The following is a 23,513-nucleotide window of genomic DNA, read 5'->3' as shown; positions in this document are numbered from 1 at the left end:
CCTTCTTTTTTAACCCAGTACATACCAGATGAATATCTGTTGAATTAAGATTTTTAAAAAATGTATTGAAACAAAACAATGTTAGAAAAGTATATTAGACAGATGGCAAATGACATAATGTCAAAATGATTACTCTACTGGAGGATTAACTATAAATGAAAAAAATCACCTCAAAAATTAAGCTTGAAACTGGGTAGAAATCAAAAGAAAAACCAAAACAATTTTTAAGAAAGAGGAACAAGAGAAAAAGAGAAAGGAAAGGTTTGTATAGTCAAATTCAGAATGCTAATGAGTAAAGCACAGATGCAAAGCTTAAACATATGCAAAAATCAGAAGAAAACATAAGACACTCCTAAAATAATAAATTTATTTGAAGAATATATTTAGAAAACCATCAAATATGTGGAATAACTGGTAATAAAGTAGGACAAGACTTATATAGGTTACAAAATAATCGGGATGTTAGGAACTGCTGGCAACCTAGCCTTCATATCTGCTCTGATGGTGTAAATTGTGAGGTCACAGACATTACAAAGCAGGAAGAGAACTAGTTAAGGACAGAAGCCTCTGCTATAATTCCAGCTCCATCTCTTAACTTCTCTGAACCTCAGTGTTATCATGTGTAACATGAAGCTATTGTCTCACAGAGGGGCAACAATGGGTTTAATAAAATAATGTGAAAGCACTGGGTAAACTCTAAAATCCCGTATCATATTATGGCATTATTCTGAATATGGAGTATATTTTAAAGTTTCTAAAACCACATGTGGCAGTTTAACATGGCTGTACCAAGAATAGCCTTCTGGTCTGGTGTGGTGGTGCACAATTATAATCCTGGCTACTCAGGAGGCTGAGGCAGAAAGATCCCAAGTTTGAGGCCAACCTCTGCGATTGAGGGAGACCCTATCTCAAAATAAAAAGCAAAGGGCTGGGGATGTACTTCAGTGGTAGAATGCTTCTGGGTTCAATCACTTGTACCAAAGTGGGTAGTGGGTAGTGGGGAAAGACTAGTCATTTGAAAGCCTTAGCCACTTGGTTTAACCAAACCCCATTTTTCCTACCATCTCTTTCAAAATTCCCAAATGAAAACTTCATGCTAGGACAAATGAAGAAGCAGGCTCAGAGAACCAAGAATCCCATATATGCAAAGACATGAAGAGGAGACTCTATTGTCACATTGATGGCAAATTGATCCAGTGCTTATTTACTTCCTGATGGTATTAGTAAAATGCAGGTCCTCTGATGTGAAAACAGATCTGTAAGAGTCTGTTTTTACACTGAGTTATAAGAAACAACGACTGAAAAAGAAGCTGTCTTAGTCCACTCAGGCTGCTACAACAAAAGACCGTGAACTGGGTGGCTTATGAACAACAGAAATTTATGTTTCTCAGCAGTTCTGGAGAGTGGGAGTTCTAGGAACTGACAGATTCAGTGTTTGGTGAGGACCTGCTTTATGGCTCAAAGACAGCACCGTCTAGCTGTGTCCTCAGATGGCAGAAGGGGCAAACAAGCTTCCTCAGGCTTCCCAGTAACAGCACTGATTCCTTTCAGAAGGACGCTGACCTCACAACATAATCACGTCCCAAAGCCCTCTCCCCACCCAGTACCATCATCTTGAAGGTGAGCACTTCAACACATGAATTTTTGGGAAGTTACACTTAGTCCATTTTAGGAACATAAGAAGTTAAATATGTAACAATTGATTCTATTAGGCCACAGATAAAAAAGAGCCATTAGCAAACAGTTTCGATATAAAATTCTAACAATTATTTCTACCCTGTAGTCCATAAAAACAGTTACACAAGACATTTCAATTGTACTCTGGCAAACAGCCACTTATGTATATCAGCTCACTAAAGGTGTTACTGTTCTCCATTCCAACATTCCTGGGCAGGAAGGCATGTAGTATATAAGAGTACTGCATTGTGCCTAATAGCGAAGTAAAAAGACAAACATGGAGAGTAAATGAACTTGCCAAATTGGAAGGACACGTTTCGGAATGTAAGTAACACGTTCTGGATTTACTATCTCACCTTAAGCAATTAGAAAAAACAAAATATATGGAACGATGATTTTCAGATATTGTACAACTGGCAGATTGGACAGTGATCACTAAGAGGATTCCCATCACTGTCTATGCTTAGTGCTGGAGAGGATTTCCAGATTATGGTGCAGAGGTAACCCAATGAAACCCAGCAATCTTGTTGAGTTGTAAAACGACTCAAAGTTGAGGGAGGAAAAAATGGTCAGAATTTATGAGGCAAAATTTTAGAAATTAGAGAGCCATATAGTGCTGGAGATCTCAAGAAGTCTTTGGCTAAGTACCATTTATGCATACATAGGAGAAAAATTCCTGAAATAGAAAAAAAAAAGCACTAGAAAAGGTATAGGCAGGACATTTCCAGGGCCCATATAGGGCTAGAAATAGTTTATGTTCCAATTAGTTAGAATACAAAGAACTAATCCACAAGGAATTTACGAATGTCCTCTGAAAAGTTCTGCTGTAGTGGGGATATATCACTCCCATATCAAAAGCTGCTCTGACCTACCAAAGGTTAAAAGAAAGTCTTGAAAAGATCAAACTAATGCAAAGTCACTTAATTAGATCAAAGCTCGACAATACTAAATGAATCCTACAAAATCCAAATACCTGAACTATTCAAACTACAAAATTCAGCCAATATCCATAGAGAAGTCAACAGAAACACACTGAGATGGTAAAATTAGCAGAAAAATATGTTAGAACAAGCATTACACTATCCAGAGTTAAGAAAAAAAAAATCCAAAAAACAAACAAAAAACCCCACGTAAAAACAAAAACCTAAACTGAACTTCTAGAGATGGAAAATACAATATCAAAAATGAAAAAGCAATGACATCAACAGTATATGAGACATTGCAGAAAGTCAGCAAAATTCTTTAAGCTCATAATATAGCAACAGGACATATTCATTCAACAACACATAACAGAAACATGATAATAGAAACACATAACACATAATAGAAACTATCTAAAATGAAACACACACACAAGAAAGGAAAAAATCACAGTATTTTAGTTAACTTTCTTCGATATTGTGACTAAAGGACCCAACCAGAACTACTGCAAAGGAGGAAAAGTTTATTTGAGGGCTCATGGATTCAGAGGGTTTAGTCCATAGAAAGCTGGCTCCATTCCTGGGGGCTAGAGGTGAGGCAGGACATCATGGAGGAAGAGTGTGGCAGAGGGAAGCAGCTTGATCATGGTGATCAAGCGGCAGAGAGGCAGAGTCCCCTCACTGATCCAAACAGATGCCCAAAGCCACACCCCAATTCCCACCTCCTCCAGTCACACCCTACCACTTCACTTAGTTAATCCTTATGAGGGGATCAAATTATGGATTTAAAACCCAATCATTTCTTCTCTGAACCTTCTTGCATTGTCTGTCTCACATGTGAGGGATATTCTCACGCCAAATGATAACACACAGAGTGCCAACATTTTACAAATTTGATGCAAACTACAAATCCCAAGTTACTAGAATTTCAACAAATACTACCCAGATGAAACATGAAGAAAACCTCACTAAGACACATTATAATAAAACCGCTAGAAGTCTTTAATAAATGGAGGAGAACCCGGGAATAAGAATGCTGACACCCCAAAGAACAAAGATAAAAATAACAGCAAACTTCTCATCAGAAACAATACAAATTAAAAAAAAAAAAAAACTATACAAATGAAAGGAAATGGAACGACATATTTAAAGTTCTAAAGGAAACAAAAAATGTCAGCCTAGGATTATAAAACCCTGCACAAATACCTTTCAAAAGTGATGCAAAAATCGCTCATAAAAAGCTCTTAAAAATTGGCAGCTGAGCTGTGCATGGTGGCACATCCCACTCCCAGCTTCTCACAAGGCTAAGGCAGGAAGATGGCAAGTTTCAGGCCAGCCTAGGACACTTAGCAAGACCATCCCAACTGAGTCTTAATAGTAATCATAATTATCTTGATAATACTTGTGGCGAAGGAGTAATGCCCATCAGCAAAGGAGAAACTAGGCCACAGAGAGACTAACTTGTTCAAAGTCATAGAACTACAGTAAATCAAAGATTCAAACTAAAGCAATTTGACAACAAAGATCTGTTTGCTGAACACACACTGTTTTTATTGCCAATGCTGGGGAAGGGATAGCTACCTCAAATCCCCAGACTAATGGTAGATTCAAGATTATTTCAAATCACATCTTATACTAGTAGCCAGAGCCTAGCTGCTGTCCCTGTCATTCTCCATTCAGTGGCAGGTCAGTTAGGAGAAATCATTGAAGCCTGCTGAGGTCTCCTGCACTGTGAGGGATTGTTGTGGGCCATTTTCCCCTTGCCAGCAAGGCAGAAAGCCAAGAACACTACTGGCTATGCCTCAGCTGAAAACTGAGCAGTCTTTTAGAAAACTGTAAAGTTCTCAATTGTATCAAAAATCCTGGTAGGTGGTAGAGATGATCTACATGAGCTTGGGGGGTGAAGTCAGTTTCTCCCATATTTGGTGACAGGATACATACTAAGAGGGGGGAAAAAAAGGTAGATGCTCAAGAATTTAGAATGCTTTAACAGGAAAGAATCCCTCTTTCTCACAGGCAGTAAATTCACAAGAGAATGACAGGTAAATTTCTCTGAGAGCCAAGTCAGTAAGACTGAAGTCAGCACAGTTCTTTCTGGGGCCTGAGAGACCAGGCAAAAATCACAGCTTCTCACAGGGGCAGGTGACAGTTACAGGGGACTCCAGGGCTCTGCCTATTTGAGAGGTGATTACCAGGATAGCAGGTCCAGAAGATGGAATGTCAAGAAAGAAACTACAAATGAAAACAAGAGAGTCAAGAATGTCATGTAGGGTATAAATCTAGAGTCACAGAAAAGGCAGGAAAATGGAGAAACAGTAACAGCTAACAGTTATATAGAACTTAAAATATATTCATCATGGTATATTTCAAGTTCTTTGGATGTTTTAACTCATTTACTAAATAATTTTAAGAGGTAGATCCTATTATCTGCATTTTACAGAAGAAGAAACTAAGGCACAGAGAATGTAAGTTGTCTGAGGTCGAACAGTATATGGTAGAGCTGGGACCTGGGCCCAAATGGTCTGGCTCCCATGGCCCTTTTTCACATTCTTAACTACTACTCAACGCTGCTTCTCTAGAAAAGCTGGTTATAACTGAATGGAGACATCAGAGAGGAAAGCTGATGAGCTGCAGTAGGGTGAAAGGTGATTTAAAAACAAATGTAAACCAGGTCCACTCTTTTGGTGTGGCCTACCACATTCTTTGGTGGGTTGTAGATCTTTCCTTAAAAGACAGACATGCCAGGAAATCAGAATTCCAAGTCAATCCTGCATTCAGAACTGGGGTACTTGCTATAAAGTAGAATTATACCCTTCTCCCCAAAGAAAATATAATAATGTAGTTTACACAAAACAGATTAAATGTAAACAGCTTAAAGAATAAATTGCAACTATATCTAAAAAGATCCTCTAAAATATAAGGTCCCAATTTTTTCTAGTGAAAGACTAAGAGCAGGAAATGGGTAACTTATGCTTAATTTAACATAAGTGTATCAGTGGTTGGCTGTCCAATGAAAATGTTGAGCAAAGGCAAGCATTTGGTCATAAACCTACAGACATGTACCCTTGTCTCAGTTAATGCTAGCCATACAGTAAAGGTTCATTCTAGCACTGGATAGTCACACTGGAAGAGCAGGTACGACAGACAGTGCCTGACAACTACCCTGGTGTTGTTCTTAGTTTGAGTGGTGCTCAACAATCTCTCTGGTTTACTTTGAAGGATACTCTCTGATGATTGTCTTTGATTTGAAGCAAAGACTGTTTTCTAAATCATAAACAAACTTGTAGGAAGGTGAAAACACATGCAAGTCTAGGAGGGTGAATCAGGGATACCCTGGGCCTAGCTAGAAGTAAATTCTATAGAATGAGAAAAAGGGTTCAGGCAATAAAATTTGAACCAAAAGTTAACAGTTTTTATTAAGAAGTAAAATATGAATGAGACTGCATTTAACTATGACTACACTAAGGTTCAGAAATAATTCCAATTCTGTTCCCTGTGCATCATATGAAGTTGCTGAGCATATGTTCACAGCATACGGGTTAGAAATCTTAGGTTTTAGTATAGTTCATCTACTTTTTGTCCCATATCACTATTTTCCACCAGTGTTCAGAATAATGATACACTAAGCAGTTAAAGAGAGAATTAGTAAGAGATTTGTAATCAAAATAGTTAAAATTATATTCTAGCACATAAAATCTTAACTTACAACTATTTGGAAACGCATCCACTATTCAGATGGAACTTACATTTCTCAAGATTTCCAACTATCTGAGGTATTGGGATACAGAAGAATCAACAACAATGTAATTTCCATTTACATGGGCTTATCCCGACAGTCAATCAACAGAGCTTATCTGAATGTACAAGAACAATGATTACAAAGATTATCTAGAGATAACTTAATATAATAAAACAGGATAAACATTAATAAACAATTTATTCTTATTGGCAATCTGGTAAAACTGTAAAGCAATATTAAAATAGAATTACTTCTATATAATCATATCAGTTTTTCTATGTCTACAGCTTCTCTGGCACAGGCAATTCCTATTTTTTAAAAAAATATTTTTAGTTGTAAATGGACATAATTCCTTTATTTATTTTTTTATTTATATGTGGTGCCGAGGATTGAACCCAGTGCCTCACATATGCTAGGCAAATGCTCTACCACTGAGCTTAAACCCCAGCCTCAATTCTGACTTTTTAATCTTAAATTTCACTTGTTCCCTAAATCAGGGGTATCATCAAAAGTATCTGTCGTAAGATTCTCATCCCAATAATCAGTCATTTGTGATTCAACATTTTCTTGTGGGCCAATTTCCCTTTATAGATGCAGAATCAAAAGAGTAGAACGGTAAAATATGTTCTATTTTAATTGAGCTTTTGGTAATGCACCATGGCAAAAAAGACAGGGTTCTTTGCACCTATACCTTTTAACAATGTTGTCAGATGATTTGATAACATGTACAGTTTAAATTCCATCCTACTCATGAAATGATAAAGGTCTTAAATTAGATTCCCCAATTATCAGGGATTCTATATACCTCCCAATCTCTTCAGCCAATAATCTTCATCTTAGGTATCTCCTGTGAATACATTTCCCAATTCCCTTTCCCCTCCCTGTCTTCCTACTCTTCTTCCCTTGTGTCCATCACTCTAAAAGGATTCCTTGATCAGCACACCCAGCTTTTTCTTGTTCTCTACAAAAAAGGATCAGCTGTAGGGTTCCAGACATCAATGATCTCAACATAAAACAAACCACAGGAACTGATGAGAAAAGATCCAAGAAATTAAATTTGGAAGAGGTAAGAGTACAAGTCTCTTTTATAACAAAATAGTACAGGAGGAAAGAAGAGGTTAACAGAGGAAAGAAAATCATACTAATTACTCTAAACATTTATATAAAGCATTTATAATATTATTACACTCAAGCCATAAATAAGGCACATCAATAAGTGATATTAGATCAGTTTTTAAACTAATGGCACACTGCAAAAAGAAACCTTGAATGCACTGGTCAGGTATTGCTAAGTCCTCCATCTTGATTACTAGCCATTCACATTCCTGTGCTACTGCAGTAGGCCACTGAAAATCACACTCTACAGCAGACTTGATCTGGGGCGGGATGGGTTCTCAGAAGCTTCTGCCATGGTAATCTTCTGTAAACTTGAGCAGTCAGAGTTCCAGTGCAGTCCAGGCTGACTTCAAGTATGGATTAGAAGGGAGCTAAGACAGTTAAAAAAACAATAGGAGAAAGTCTCCAACACTTTTTTCAAGATCGGGCATATTAATGCCTGGTCTCTACTTCTTACAGTTCTGCTTTATTGGAGGCAGAAACTTATCAAGAGTGCTTTCTACCCACTTGGACTCCATTATTTTCCAACGATGCTCTGTGCCACATAAAGAATTCTTATTTACTCTTGAATGAATTAATAGCTGGTTACGTCTATGCCAAGTTAATAAACCTCATATATTTGGGGCAAAAGCTCTAATTTTTCTATCTCATTTTGTGGGAAATATAATTTTCTCTTCAATATATCATAAAGACAACTGCTTAATTTCTAAAGTATCTGAAACTGAAAATGGTTTAAAATTATAACAAGGCAAGTAGACCTTATATAAATAAGTTCACTGGAAAGTGTACAGAGAAACCTGTGATTTATAGTTGACTGCTTCTGGAAACTACACAATCATATACAATTTGGATCAATTAATAATTTTATTAATTTAATCAATGAATGGGAATTACACACTTTCTAGCAGTATACACTGCATACATCAGTGCCATCAGAATTGCTATAAGACTCTTCTAAGTTTGTGAAATATATCTATGTTGTTCCATATGTCTTCAGTTATTACTAAGTGCTTTGGTCACTTTCTTGACAATATCCTTTATATTCTTTCACCTCTGATGAGGTGTAGGCCAATAACAAACTGTGAGCACTCAACTAGTTAACTAAGGTGCATAGTTGTTGAGATCCACATAGATATAGTTAACACTATACTAGGGGCCAATTACTGTTTTAAGAATGTTGTATACACTAATTCTCAAAATAAGTCTATGAAGTGAATATAAGCATTTTAGGAGGAACACTGGAAACAGGCGACTTCACTTTGCCATTACTCAGCAATGATCAGTTTTTATCTAAAATGCCCACAAGCAGCCAGAAGAAAATCTAAACATATGATAAAACAAAATTAAGTTTCCTACAACTGAATTTTTAATACATAATATTGACTTCCTATCTATAGAAGACAAATTCCATTCCCCTTCTGATTTGTGTGTACCCAAGTACTTCAAATTTTATTTGCAAGTAAAGTTCAAAAAGAAGAGTAAATTAATTCCTTTCTTTTAGACTAAGTTAACTTGTACACCTTGACATCCAGAGGTAGTGGGAAAAATTAAGACACAAAATCTAAGTGGCCAATGGACTCCTACCAGCATCTGAGCAGGAACTTCTAGGATTCTATGCAGGAACTTAGCCTTTTTTTAACCTTTCATTGTCACTATTCAGAAAGTTTCCCAAAAAGGCTAAAATGAAAAACTGAAATGGAGGAAAGGTCAAAAGCGTCAAGTATCCTAAGAGTTCCTCCTCCATTTGAGGAAATGATGAAGAGACCACACTGGGACTGAATCCAAGGTGTCACAACTAATACAGACACTTATAAGAATCAATTAGGACAAAGTTAGAGGATTTTGTGAGAAATTTGTGAGAAATAGGAGACCAAAAAATACTATAATATTTTCACTTAGCTTGTATGACCTTGAACACCCACAGGGTTGAATCTTGTAGAGAGCTATTTAGAAAATACAAACATGGAGACAAAGTAGGTGTTGCTCTTATGATAACTAACAAGAAAGTAATTTATAAGCTAAAATCAGCCTAATCGCTATCTGCTTTAGGAAAGAAGATGGGAGAAGCCTCAGTTCACTTCACCTTCAAGTTAACTTTTGTAGGCCCTCACCATTTCTTGATGAATTTATGACACTAGCATTCTAAAAATAATTATGTTCCCACTCTACAATCCAACTATTGCATAGGACTTATCACACCTAAGTAACAGAGAACCTTCAACTGTTTGGATCTCTGTGACTCACAGAATAAAGTCCAAACTCCTTATTAGCACTGCACATTTAGCCTGTGCAGTGTTCTCCCATCTGTGCTTCACAATCTCCATTCCATCCCAGGACAAACACCAGCCCTCAAATGTTTCCACCTCAGGGGTGATGAAATCCCAAATCCATCCTGTGTGTCTTGGTCCCTGCAGGTGCAGCCCTCATTTTCACAAAATGCCATGCAGTTTCATTCCTTTATGTCCTTGCATATGCTACTCTATCTAGATGAAATGCTTTTCCCTGGGTCACTCTGCTTCCTCTACCTGATTAAATTCATCCTTTAGCACTTAACAACTGAAACGTACATCCTTTGGGAAGTTTTTCTGACACCCTCATTCTTGGATGGGTCAGAAGCTTTTTGGATACCTCACTGTATTCTCCACTGAATTAATGAACTGCTTTATCACTTTCTAGTTGAGTGACGTTAGGCAAATCCATTAATTTTACACAGTCCATTTCTTCATATGCTTAAAGTTAGCACTGATTTGCCAACACAGTGAAAGAATAAATATCAAAAATCACTTTGTAAACTGAAGCACCAAACTAGCATTACAAATCTTACCAGTAACCAAAAGAACATACAGTATTCTAGGTGAGTACAGAATGAAAAACTGAAATGGAGTAAAGGTCAAAAGCATATCCTAAGAGTTTAATCTAAGCTAAGATTCATTTCTCAGTTTCTAGTTCCCACTCCAAGGATGACCTGCATTTTTCTTCTACTGTCTGGCTCCATTAAGTCTTTGTGTTCCATCTTCAGGAATAAAACAAAATCAAAAAAACAAAACAATACAAAAACCTACAATGATGTTTAGGTCACTTAAAGACACACAAAGTGGGAAGCCCTGAAAGGTAAGAAGTTTTCTTTCTCCTACTTTTCCTAATACCTTCACAGGAGTACTGTATTAGCACAAAGAATTGTTCGGTAAATATGAAAGAATTGCATGAATGAATACAAGAATACCTCATGCTTAGTGGGCTTATAATCAAAAGGGTGATGTAACAGATTTCCCAAGGATCAGACCTTAAAAACATGGTAACAAATGCCTTTAGTGTCATCTTCTAATGCAGTAAGAAATTTCCTGTTATGCTTGTTTTATTTGGTGATTTGGCACAGGTTGTAATTGCTGTCTTTGTAACTTTTGCTTAAGAAATGAATGTTTTAACATTATCAGAATCACTGGTTGTAATCTAATAACTAGTTATTGAATACCTACTGCACTAGGCCTAAAGATAAAGGTGACAGACCCTGTCCATAAGCCATTAAACATACTGAAAGGACACTAAGCCATCAATACACATAATTAATACAAAGTAGAATGTTATAAGATGTACAGAGAACCTAAAGGTAGTGACAATTAATGAAAAACATTTCATTAGGGCATTGGGCCCATAAAATTAATCTTGTATATTACAATTTACTGATTGCCAGAAGCTTCTGTTACTACTGAATATCTACTATACCTTGTATATATAACATTTGCTGCATGCAGTGGTAGATATTTCTGATCGCCTTCTTCCTAATGTAATTATAAGCCTAGTTGCGCTGTTGTCTAAGAAATATTGTTTATACTCATATAACACATATGCTCCGAGTACTGTTCCAAGTCCTTTAGGTATATTTTCTCGTTTACAATATCCCCACTTTACAGATGAGAAAACCGAGGCATAGGACTTGTAATTTTTCAAGGCTGAGTGGCAAAAATCAAAATATGTAAATGAGAACCTAGAAGAAAAGAAAAAAAAGTATTCCGGAGATTGCGAGGGCCTATTGTCAGAACTGTTTACCGCAGTGCTTTCCACCTCTCTTGAACGCACCCAGTGGGAACAACATATATCACCTTTCCTTTCCCGCCAGGGATTAATTTTTTCCCCCGCTGTGTCCATAACTGAACTGTTTGATTCTCATACAGATCCTCTCAAACCTTCCCACCGCAGAGAATATGCTGCTATTTAAATCCTAGGTGATTCGGGGTAAACAAGACCGAATCAGATGCCCAGGTGGGCAAAGCTCTGGTAGGATCACGAAATGAAAACCTTTCGGATTGGGGACCGGTTCCTGGATTACCTCCAGGGAATGGCAGCAGCACTAGGCTCACCCAGGACACGCTACCTCCGGTGGAATCCTCTCCTCCTGACCCTAAACAGCTTGGGCTTTGTCATCTGCTCCTTGACTTGCCGGCTCTCCCAGAGCAATCTCCATCCTAACCGGACCAAACGTCAGGCCTCCCGCGCCTTCCAAATAACCTGCTCCGGTGCTTGTCGGGCCCTGCAGGGCAGCTCGTCCCGCCCCAACCTTGGCCTGCTACTTACGATTCCAGTACACCGGGTAGCACTCTCCTTGGGTCACATCCACCTCGTAGAGGCCGCCACGCACGCAAACCGGCTCGATGTTCACCAGCTCCTCCATCTGGGGTTCATGCCCCGCCGCGCGCGAGCAGAAGCCGCAGGCGCGGTCCTCGTCGTCTTCCTCTCCGGAGCTGGAGGCCTGGCCCAGCGGGGAAGCGGGGCCACACACATGGTGGTTATCCCGGCCCTCGGCCTGGGGCCGGGCGCTCGTGGCTTGCAGCAGGGTCCGGAAGGCAAGCTCGATGCGGAGAGAGTCGTAGCCGATGAAGGGCTTCCAGGTCTTCTTGTCTTCCTTGTAGAACCAGCGAACCTCCTCCGGGCCCAGCTCCGTCACCACCTCGTAGCGGTGCCGGGCTGCAGGGCCGCCGGGCCGGGCTCGCTTCCTCTCCCCAGCACCCGCTCCCGCCGCCCCACTGCCCCCCGAGTTCGTCGCGACCAGCGGCGGCTGCTGCGGCGGATGCAGCGACGCGGCGCTGCCGCCGCCGCCGCTCTCGCCTTCGCTGTAGTAGCGCAGCGAGGACCCAGACTCGGCGGAGCTGAAATCATAGTTCTCGTCACTGAGGCAGGACTCCAGCGCCAGGTGGTTGAGGTCCTCGGCGTCCGGCGCCAAGTGCAGCCCGGGCTCCCCGCGCAGCAGGGTTAGGGGCACGCTGCCATCGCCCGGGTCCCCGCCCGGCAGGTGCTCGAAGCAGCAGACGCTGCCGCCGAACGCCGGCCCCGCATCGGAGCCCAGCTCCCAGGTTTTGCTGCCCCGGCCGTTATGCTCAGTGCTCTGCGGGGACCCGCGGCCCGGGTAATTCATGGTGTGGAGACACTGCCGGCTGCCCGGCTGTGAGCCGAGCCGTGGCCCCCGGCGCTTCCGCCACACATTCAACGCCGCCGGCCTCTCCACCCGGAGTTTTTAATCTTTCAAATCCAGAACAGTGCTGCGGCGGCGGCGGTGGCTGCGGCGGCGGCTCCGCCCCCTTGAGGCCAGCGGCCGCCGCAGCAGCACTCGGTGGCCCGCCCCATTGTGACGCAACCAGACGTGGGCGGTGCTAGTCCCGGCCCCGCCCCGCCTCTGCGCACCGCCCCGGAAGCCGAGTCTCGAGAGCCCTGCTCCTGGCTGTTCCTGGGTTGGGAGCGCCAAGTCGGTTCAGGTCACCCGCTAACCTTGGGCTTTATCAGCTCCCTGTCCCGGTATCAACAGCCTTGCTGCACAGCTGCCTCGGCCCCGCCTTTAAGGTTCCCACCCAGCTGTGGTGAGGCTTTCCCCAACTCATCTTACAATTTGGGTCATGAACCCCGAGGCTTCAGCTGTGCTTCCAGATGGCCCCCGGAAGTTGCACGCTCACTTCCATGACTTTAGACCCACCTGCAACCTCACCTGAACCTTCTTGGTCACTTGGTGCATCTCCAAAATTGTCACCACTCCCACTCAGAAACTGGAGTCAACCTCCCTTCATATGCCACATATTATTGCTTACCTTTCAATACTTAAGACTTCCTGTTTTTTCAACCACATTGTAAGGCCTATGATGGGAATCAAGTCTGTACATCTCAGCCTTTCCTACATATGGGTGCACAGTCTGTGTTTATTGATGATAGCAAGTCCATGCAGGTGTGGTAGAAAGATTATTCAATTGAAAGTGGGAAAAGAGGTTTTAGACAGCTTTGCTAACTAATTCCAGGCAAATCTTGATCCTTTTGGTTTTCTTATCTGTAAAATTAAGAGGACTGAACCAGGTAAACTCTGAAAATTAAGTGAGGACCTTTAAAGATTACTTCCAGTTTTTTGTGTATTTCTGATTTTGTAACTCATTCTCTGGCATTAGGTTGAGCATCAAGTCTCCTTTATGTAGTTCTTTTATATTTAAATTTTTATTTTATTTTATAAATCCATCACCTTGTGTGTGAATCCAGAGAAAAACAACCTCCAACCTCAGTGTTCTCAATTCAAGAATAGAAATCCCCACTGTTTCCTTTGCAATGGAATCAGGTTGGTAGGGCAGTTTTTCTTGTTTATGGGATCTAATTTATCAGAGATTATTTGAAGTCATTATTTAAATCAGGACCATCTCCAGTGTGTACAATGCTTTTAAAGCAATTTGAAAAAAGGCACTGCTTCCTAAGAGCAGATACGGAGTGATGTGATTCATGGCATGGCAAGTGGAGCGTGGGCTGGATTTTGTCTCACTTTATGCTTTTGGCTGGTTAAAGTTGTGCAGTGAACAACCTGACCTACAGACAGCCCCAATTCAAAGCATCCAAGATCAGAACATTTTTCCATTCATAATGCTTTCTGAGTACTTGTATCTCAATTTCACCTCTAATGGTTTTGTTGACAATATGCAGAATGTGAACTTGGATATGCCCCTGGATTTATTTACTGTCCAAGAAAGTACTAATTCTACAGTTTTGATAGCCACCTATGTGCCAGGTGATACTGTACTAGTTACTGATACAAAAGAGAATGAGAGAGAATTAAGTTTTTTTCTTCAAGAACCTCTATCCTACTGGGATATACAGATAAGTAAACAGATAAATTATAGTACAGTGCAAAGAATAGCACAAAAATAAGATACCAAAGCATTTAAAAATCCCTTATTTCTTTATGTTTCTTGATAGAATATAGCCTAACTGTATACTTATCTGGTCAGATTATTTTAGTCACATTTTAATTCTTAAGGATGATGCTGTTCCCATTAGTGAATATTATCCTCTGTAAAAAAGAAATAAATACTCATTGCCTCATATTGAAAGAATTTTCTATTGTTTAAGTGTGCTTTTTGATTGAGACGATTATCTTCCTGTGTTCCACTGGGTAAAGTCACACTCTTTCTAGGTAGTATGATCTTTCTTGAAGGTGTTGATTCTTAACGTAATCCAGGTGGCAGGAGAAGGGCATCCTCAACTCTCTCTTGATCTTGCTATCGAGGTCTAGAATTTGTTGTGGGAGTTGAGCTTATATCTTCCCCTTGGAAGTGAGTTAGGAGGAGGACAGCTTGTAGTGGGTCCCACGCCAACAGTGAGCAAAAGATATTTGAAAGTATAGTATCTAATTTTGAGTGTGTGTGTTTATTTCTTTTTTTTTATTTCCTAGCCATATCAAGAAAAAGATCATTAAACTGCTCTTCACGACTTTTCTGCTTCAGAAAGTCATTTTATCTGAGTCTTCCTGCTACTTTCACTTTCTAGAGCTCCTTTTTTAGTTTATATAATCTTGACAAGAGGAAAAAGTAACTGGGACCTTCATTCTCCACCTGCTAAAACAGGCTTCAAGTGGCTTCTCACAAACTCCACATCATTAATGCAATAATCAATGGACACAGCACTACCTGAACTTACTTAATGTGAAGCATTCTATTCTATTTTAATTACCCAAGACAAAGCCTCCTTTGCACAGGAAAATATGTGTTGATTCAGACTTCTGACATTCATGGGCTTTGCTGCTGTTAGAACCAGCAGTGTAGAACCAAGTGTGAGGGAGTTCCTGGTGTGGAAAGGAAAAAAGAGGTAAAGCCAGTTGGTGTGTACTACGAAAGACAAATAACTCATCTGCATGTCCTACCATCCTCTCTTCCCCATTAGGCATCTGGCAGGGGCTACTGGAAACAATGGGCATCTTACCTTCCCACCTGTCAAAAGTTACATGGTTCAGTTTCTTGACATGCCTTTTATTATCCCTTAAAGCTTGTTCCTATTGTTCATTTTAATCTGTTTTCACCTGTATTACCATATTGGGGACAGCCTTATGCCATGAAATTTATTCCGAGTCAGTACCCCACACTTACACTGGAAATGGCTTCATCCGAAGTGTACAATGGAATACATACATTTAGAATGCAGAAAGAGGGAAGACATAAAACCAAACTGCTCACCTGCTGTATTTCCTGTTTGATAAGCCATCCACTACATTTTAAATTGTACTTTCTTTTGTTTAGGATTAGTATCTATCCCAGTTTTTAAAATGAGAGTGTTTTTGGTGTATTGACTAAAGGGAATAACATCCTTGGCTGAAAACAGGTGTTATGTTAGCTTCCTATAACTGTGAAAAAATACCTGAGATAGAGCAACATTATTTCTCTCTGTACTAGAGATTGAACACAGGGGCCTGTAACACTGAGCTACATCCCCAGTCCATTTTTATTTTGTCATTTTTGAGACAGTTGCTCAGGCTGCCCTCAAACTTAACCATCTTCCTGTGTCAGCTTCCTGAGTAGCAGGGGTTTCAGACTTGTACAACTGCACCTGACTTTAAACTTAAGATTTAATGTTGATGCATTTTTAATTATTTTATGCAAAGAAAAGAAGCCTAACAAGGTAGGAAATAGTGCACATATAGAATCTTGCATCTTTCCTGAATTGTGAACCGATACTGGGAGTTCTTTAAACCCCCCAAAATAACAGGTGGCTACCAAGGTTCAGGCACTCTGCTAGGCTCTACAGTGAAGCATTCACCATGTAGCAGTATCTCTAAATAACTCTACAACAGCAACTCTTTCATTCTTACGAGGAACACAACTGAAAGGCTGGTATAGCTGCATCACCACCACAGAGATCATTTCCTAAAGACAGATCAATAGAGGAAACCAAATTACAATCCAAAGGGAGATGGTGAGCAGAAGGAACACAGAAATACATAATGAATAAAGCCATTCAACCTTCCATTTATTCATTCAACAGATATTTGTCTAGTGCTCATGTAAAGATGTTGTTGTTTTATTTTTAACTGAAATCACACTTAAAATTTAGAATAACCAAGTGCATTTACCTAAAGATTTATGAAAGGCCTATCCACAAAACTGTACTTACCAATACCCCGTAAAAATGGTTTGTATTCCTCCTTCCCATAGAGGTTGATGGTGTTGAAAGTATATATTCAAATGAAAGAAAATGTAAATCAATACAATATTGATGCACATTCCATGGAGGTAACACAAAATCCTCATCAGCTTTTTTTTTAATATCAGAAAGAGATTGGCTATTTATATTCCTGCCCTTTCTGTATAGAAAAGAAAGTTAAGCCAAAGCCATAGGATGCTATTAGATACATAGTAGATGTATTTGATGACTTCTGTTTTCTAGGATTTTCTTGCTACCTCACCCCAGATGTGAAAGCACACATTTTTTCACAAAGTATAAAGTATGTAATTCATATGAACCTTCAATAAAAGTAATGGATAGCCATAATATTGTGCTGAGATTTATAAGTAGCATCTTGAATATGTTTGTTTTATTCAGATTTTCATATAACAAGTTAGGAAAAGAGGAGCTATGTTCCAATAGGGATTTCTACTAGCACAAATCTGAGTAATTTGCTGAGTTTTTATAATGGCAGAATTGACTTACTGGCTTTACTTCTGCTGCTTAATAAAATGTTTATTCTTATGTCAGCATTTCAGATTTAAGATTTCACCTTGAACAAAAATATTCTGAACTTATAATCCTGCAAACTCTTCCATGGTTCCCCTATTAGGTTTTTGAACCATACTAAATAACCATTAGGATACAAACATTAACAAAATTTTAAGGGGATGGTAGGAATGCAAAGTTCTTCAGAAATCTTATCTTGAAGATTAAGCAACCTATATTTTAAATATAAAAAAATGAGTAATAATGACCCTGCATTTGGAATTCATTCTTTCTTCACTTAAGTTTAGAACTGCAGAGTCAAACTAATTCTTTTTCATCAGTGAGAGCTTATAGTGTTTCAATTGATTATTAATATTAATTTTCTTCTTAAGTTAGAAATTATAAACTTTGATCACTCATGTTTCCATTTAGGTGCCTTTGTCTATTTTCTGTTGCTATAACAGAATACCTAAGGCTGAGTAATTTGTAAAGAAAAGAGGTTTACTTTGGTTCAAGTTCTGTAAGTGGGCAAGAACATGGTGCCAACATCTCCTTGACTTAGGATGAGATCCTCATACTATGCAGTATCTTGGTGTTGCCTCATATCCTGGTGGAGAAATGCAATGGGGAAGCAAGTGCTTTCAGAAGGACTATGTGCTCAGGAGAGACCTATGGGAAGGAAAGCACCAGGTTCATTTTATAATACTCTTCTCTGAGGATCACTAACCCACCTGGTGGTAACTACATTAACTGCTTTATGAGGATAGAGCCTCCTTAACTTAATTACCTTCTTTTTTTTTTTTTTTTTTTTGGTACTAGGGATTGAACTCAGGGGCACTGGACCATTGAGTCACATCCCCAGCCCTATTTTGTATTTTATTTAGAGACAGGGTCTCACTGAGTTGCTTAGCACCTTGCTTTTGCTGAGACTGGCTTTGAACTTGAGGTCCTCCTGCCTCAGCCTCCCAAGCTGCTGGGATTACAGGCATGCGCCACTGAGCCCAACACTTAATTATGTTTTGAAGGTCCCAACACCTTTCAACACCTTCACACTGACAAATTAAGCTTCAACATGAGTGTTAGTGAGGACAAACAATATTCAAACCATAGCACCAGGTTAGAAATTATAAACCACAACTGCTCTTGAGATAATTTTAAGAAAGATACAGAGGAACAAGTTTTCCAGAGGTGCTGTAAAAAAAAAAAAAAATCCATAAACTGGATTAAAACAATATGGATTTTTTTCTCATAGTTCTGGAGGCTGGAAGTCTAAAATCAATGTTTCAGCAGTGTCGGTTCCTCCTAGAGCCTCTGAGGGAGAAACTGTTCCATCCCTCTCACCTGTCTTCTGGTGGATGCCAACGACTGCAGGTGCTCCTTGCATTTCTTGGCTTATAGATCGTTTGTTCCAATCTCTGCCTCTGAAGCCACATGGCCTTCTTTCCCACGTCACTGAGTCCCTTTTCTTTTTATGAGGACAGCACTCATTGGATTTGTGACCCATGCTATCATGGTATCACTTCATCTGAAGTAATTACATCTGCAAAGACTCTTATTTCCAAATATGGTAACATTTTGAGGGTCCAGGTAGACAAGAATCTGGCGGGGAGGACACTGTTCAACCAATTACGAACAATGAGTATGAATATGGAAGCCCTAATATTTAAACTACATTGTAGAACAGTTGCTAAAGTTTTACTTGGGGAACTTTTGTATATCTAAATGAAAATGGTAAATATAACAATCATACATACAGATGTAGGAGTTCAACATTCTGAATACAGAAAAGGGAATTGTATGAAGGAGATTTTTTAATTAGTCTACTATAATAAAGGCTATGATTCACTGCAAAACAAAAATAGTATCTGAGAGGATAGTTCAGGAAATGGCGCCTTTTGACTCATTCAGTCCTTTCCATTATTTATCTGTCCATCCAATTATCTATCTGTCCTCTCACTTTTTGGATAGGATTGAAGGTGATTTCTAAAAATATATTCAAAACAACAAATTGAACAGAACTGAAGAAAGAAGAAAATGGAGGTTAGAAACATAAGAATTCAGGGAATGAGACGAATTGGGTAAAGTCCTATATATTTGCAAATGAAGATGGGCCACAATTTGACTCTGGGTTTTCTAGTAGTTATATGATTTGTAGTCTCAATAAGATGGAATAATTGGTTATTGATATTTGTTCTTTATATTTAAAGAAGGAAATAAAGTATTATTTGACAAAGGGAATTACTGATTTTCACTTGAATTGTAGTTGATAAATACATTATTGTAATATTTGATTATGGACATTTATATTGGTAATTTCTCAATTAAGTCACAGATTTTTCTACAGAATATATGGTGAGGAATGGAGAGACACTATCTTTTCTAAAGCCTTACTGACATAGATATAAGTACAGGACAACATCATCCTTCTCTGCTTTGATAAAACTATACAAAACTACCACAAAACTAAACAAGAACAAAATATCAGCCTGTAGTAGGAAATACCTTGACATAAGGATGAAAATAGCAAAATACTTAAATAACCTTGCATTTCTATGATTATGCAAAGAACAGTTTAAAAGATTGTCTTGGCCCAGAAATCTTCAAGACATCTTAAATGAAAGCCGCAAGTTGCAGAACACTATCTCTGGATTATTTTCATTTTTACATTAAAAACATGAACAAGACAAGTGCAGAGATGCATGTCTGTAATCTCAGTTACGCAGGAGTCTGAGTTAGGAGGATTGCAAATTTGAGACAACTTAGTGAGACCGTATCTCAAAATTAATAGAAGAAAAAAGTGATGGGCATGTAGCTCAGTGGTAGAGCGCTTGCCTCACATGCATGGGGCCTGGGGTTTAATCTTCAAAACTGCCAAAAATGAAAAACCACAGTAAAATCCCACAAACCCACACTATATTTATGCATATATGTACACACATACATAAACATATTTATGTTTATCTACATATATGTAAAGCATTGGTAAAACTCTGAAAGATAAGCTCTAAACAGCCCACATACTTAATATGGATGGTGGAGAGGAAATAAAGGTAGATGTTAGGTTCTGTATTATTTGAACTTTGTACAATAAGCATACATATGTACTTGTAAAATTTTTAAAATTAGCTTTTAAAATAAGTAAAGTAAAATGGAAAATAATATTATTTACTACTAATCATGTCTATCTGCTTTAGAGGTTTCTCTTCTTCAAGTATTCTCCTACATGACAATGTCAATTTGGCTAAGTAGTGCTTTTGGAACAAAAGCACTGTCTACAAGTGTCATAGAAGTCACAGATAGATTGTAGAAAGGGCTAGGTTCCATTCTCGGTTCTGACAAATAGTACCTATGTGAGTTAGAGCTTCGGATTCCTCATCAGGCATATGAGAATAACAATACAAGGGGTTTTCAAGATGGAGGACTAGAGGGTGACTGCATTCCATGATGCTCCAGGACTCAGGATTCAATAAGAGGAGGTATTGAGAGACTCAGGACCAACTCAGAGCCGACCTGTGAGTCCCCCCTGCTGGGCAGGGCTCCCTGGCCAGGGCGGTAGTCCCAGAATGCAGGGAACTTCATGGAGAAGAGTTGCCAGCATGACTCCCCCTCTGGCTCGGTGAAGTGGGACAGCCAGGAACATTGCAGAGGAGGGCTGCCCAGCAAGAGACCTCCCTACAGAATGAGGCTCCCTGGCCCAGCGGTAGTTCCAGACTGCAGGGAACTTCTCAGAGGAGAGCTGTCCAGGGAGACTTTCCCACCAGCAGGGAAGATACCCCACCTGAAGGCCACCACCCCTAGAGGGGCAGCTTCCTTGTGGAGCACTGCATTATCAAGTTCCTCCAAAACTTCAGGCTACTGAAGGCTAGGAGGTGAGTTATTGGAAATCTATAGGGACACTCTAAGTCAATAGGGGAAATATGCAGTATCTCAGAGTTTCACTACTATTGAGGAACATACCTGAGCAATATGAGAAAACAAGGGAAGAAAATGTCCCAAACAAACCTAGATGCTACATCAATAAAATCCAATGACGGCATGGCAGAAAAAATGTCAGAAAGGGAGTTCAGAATGTACATAGTTAAAATGATCAGAGAAGCAAATGATGAGATGAAAGAGCAAATGCAGGCTTTGAATGATTGTACCAATCAACAATTAAAAGAGCAAATGTGGGATAGAAAAGAGCATTTCAAATAAAGAGTTAGAGATACTGAAAAAACACCAAACAGAAATCCTTGCAATGAAGGAAACAATAAACCAAATTAAAAACTCCATAGAAAGCATAACCAATAGGATAGAACACCTGGAAGACAGAACCTCAGACATTGAAGACAAAAATATTTAATCTTGAAAATAAAGTTGACCAAACAGAGAAGATGGTAAGAAATCATGAATAGAATCTACAAGAATTATGGGATATCATGAAAGGGCCAAATTTAAGAATTATTGGGATTGAGGAAGGCACAGAGAAATACACCAAAGGAATGAACTATCTATTCAATGAAATAATATCAGAAAACTTCCCAAATCTGAAGAATGAAATGGAAAATCAAGTACAAGAGGCTTATAGGACTCCAAATATACAAAATTACAACAGACCCACACCAAGGCACATTATAATGAAAATATCTAACATACAAAATAAAGACAGAATTTTAAAGGCTGTGAGAGAAAAAAATCAAATTATATTCAGGGGGAAGCCAATACAGATATCAGCAGATTTTTCAACCCAGACCCTAAAAGCTAGAAGGACCTGAAACAACATTTTTCAAGCTCTGAAAAAAAACGGATGCCAACCAAGAATCTTACACCCCACAAAACTTACCTTCAGATTTGATGACAAAATAAAATCCTTCCATAATAAACAAAAGCTAAAAGAATTTACAAAAAGAAAATCGGCTAGGAGGTGAGTTATTAACATTCTCAGTTATTAGCATTCTCAGCAAAATATTCCATGAGGAAGAGATTAAAAACAATGATGTAAATCGGCAAAGTAAGTAACTACCCTAAAGGAATAGCCAAATAAAGGAGGAACCAAGTCATGTTAAAAAAAAAAAATGAGTCAAATGACCGGAAATACAACTCATATCTCATAATAACCCTGAATCAAAAGACATAGACTGGCAGGCAGATTGGATTAAAAAGAAAGATCCAACAATATGCTGCCTGCAAGAAACTCATCTCATAAAAAGAGATATCCACAGACTAAAGACAAAAGAATGGGAAAAATATACCATGCACATGGACTCAGCAAAAAAGCAGGGATTTCCATCCTCATATCAGGTAATGTGGACTTCAAACCAGAGTTAGTCAGAAGGGATAAAGAAGGACATTTTGTACTGCTTAAGGGAAGCATAAATCAGCAGGACAAAACAATCATAAATATCTATGCCCTAAACATCAAACAACTCCTTCTCAATTCCAGGAACCAAATTGACCACAACACAATAATACTAGGTAATTTTAACACACCTCTCTCACCATTGGACAGATCTTCCAAACAAAAATTGAACAAAGAAACCATAGATCTCAGAAACACAATCAATAGTTTAGACTTAATGGACATATATAGAATATACCACCCAACAAAGAGCGAATACACTTTCCTCTCAGCAGCACATGGATCCTTCTCTAAAATAGACCATATATTATGCCACAAAGCTCCTGTTAGCAAATACAAGAAGATAGAGATACTACCTTGTATCAGATACTATCAGATCATAATGGATTAAATATAGAAATAAATGACAGAATAAAAAAACAGAAACTAGTCCAACATCTGGAGATTAAATAATACACTACTGAATGATGAATGGGTAACAGAAGACATCAGGGGGGAAATAAAAATATTCTTAGAGGTAAACAAGAACAAAGATACATCATATCAAAATCTGTGGAACACCATAAAAGCAGTACTTAGAGGAAAATTTATATCATGGAGCACATTCAATAAAAGAAGAAAATAATCAACAAATAAACAACCTAACACTACAGCTCAAAGCCCTAGAAAAAGAAGAACATATCAACGCCAAAAGTAGTAGAAGAGAGGAAATAGTTAAAATCAGAGCTGAAATCAATGAAATTGAAACAAAAGAAACAATAAAAAATCGACAAAAAAGTTG

The 23,513-nt window shown here is 38.8% G+C and overlaps 1 protein-coding gene across 8 annotated transcripts in view; it reads right to left on the bottom strand.

Annotated features, from left to right (window-relative positions):
• The window catches only part of DDHD1 (DDHD domain containing 1), an 87,991-nt gene extending 74,966 nt beyond the window's left edge, over positions 1 to 13,025 (bottom strand). For 4 of the 8 annotated variants that reach the window (XM_079120930.1, XM_079120934.1, XM_079120935.1 and 1 more), the window contains exon 1: positions 12,025 to 13,025. In XM_079120930.1, coding sequence (XP_078977056.1) covers positions 12,025 to 12,862 — 838 coding nt within the window. In that variant the 5' untranslated portion in view covers positions 12,863 to 13,025. Of the gene's footprint in view, positions 1 to 11,175; positions 11,372 to 12,024 lie in introns of those variants that run through there. The other 4 variants (XM_079120937.1, XM_079120936.1, XM_079120938.1 and 1 more) reach the window with 2 other exon arrangements.
• Between the last annotated feature and the right edge of the window lie 10,488 nt (positions 13,026 to 23,513).

This window comes from Sciurus vulgaris (assembly GCF_902686455.1).
Source record: "Sciurus vulgaris genome assembly, chromosome: 2".
Classification (NCBI taxonomy): Eukaryota; Metazoa; Chordata; class Mammalia; order Rodentia; family Sciuridae; genus Sciurus; species Sciurus vulgaris.
This window is presented reverse-complemented; position numbering and strand designations above follow the sequence as displayed.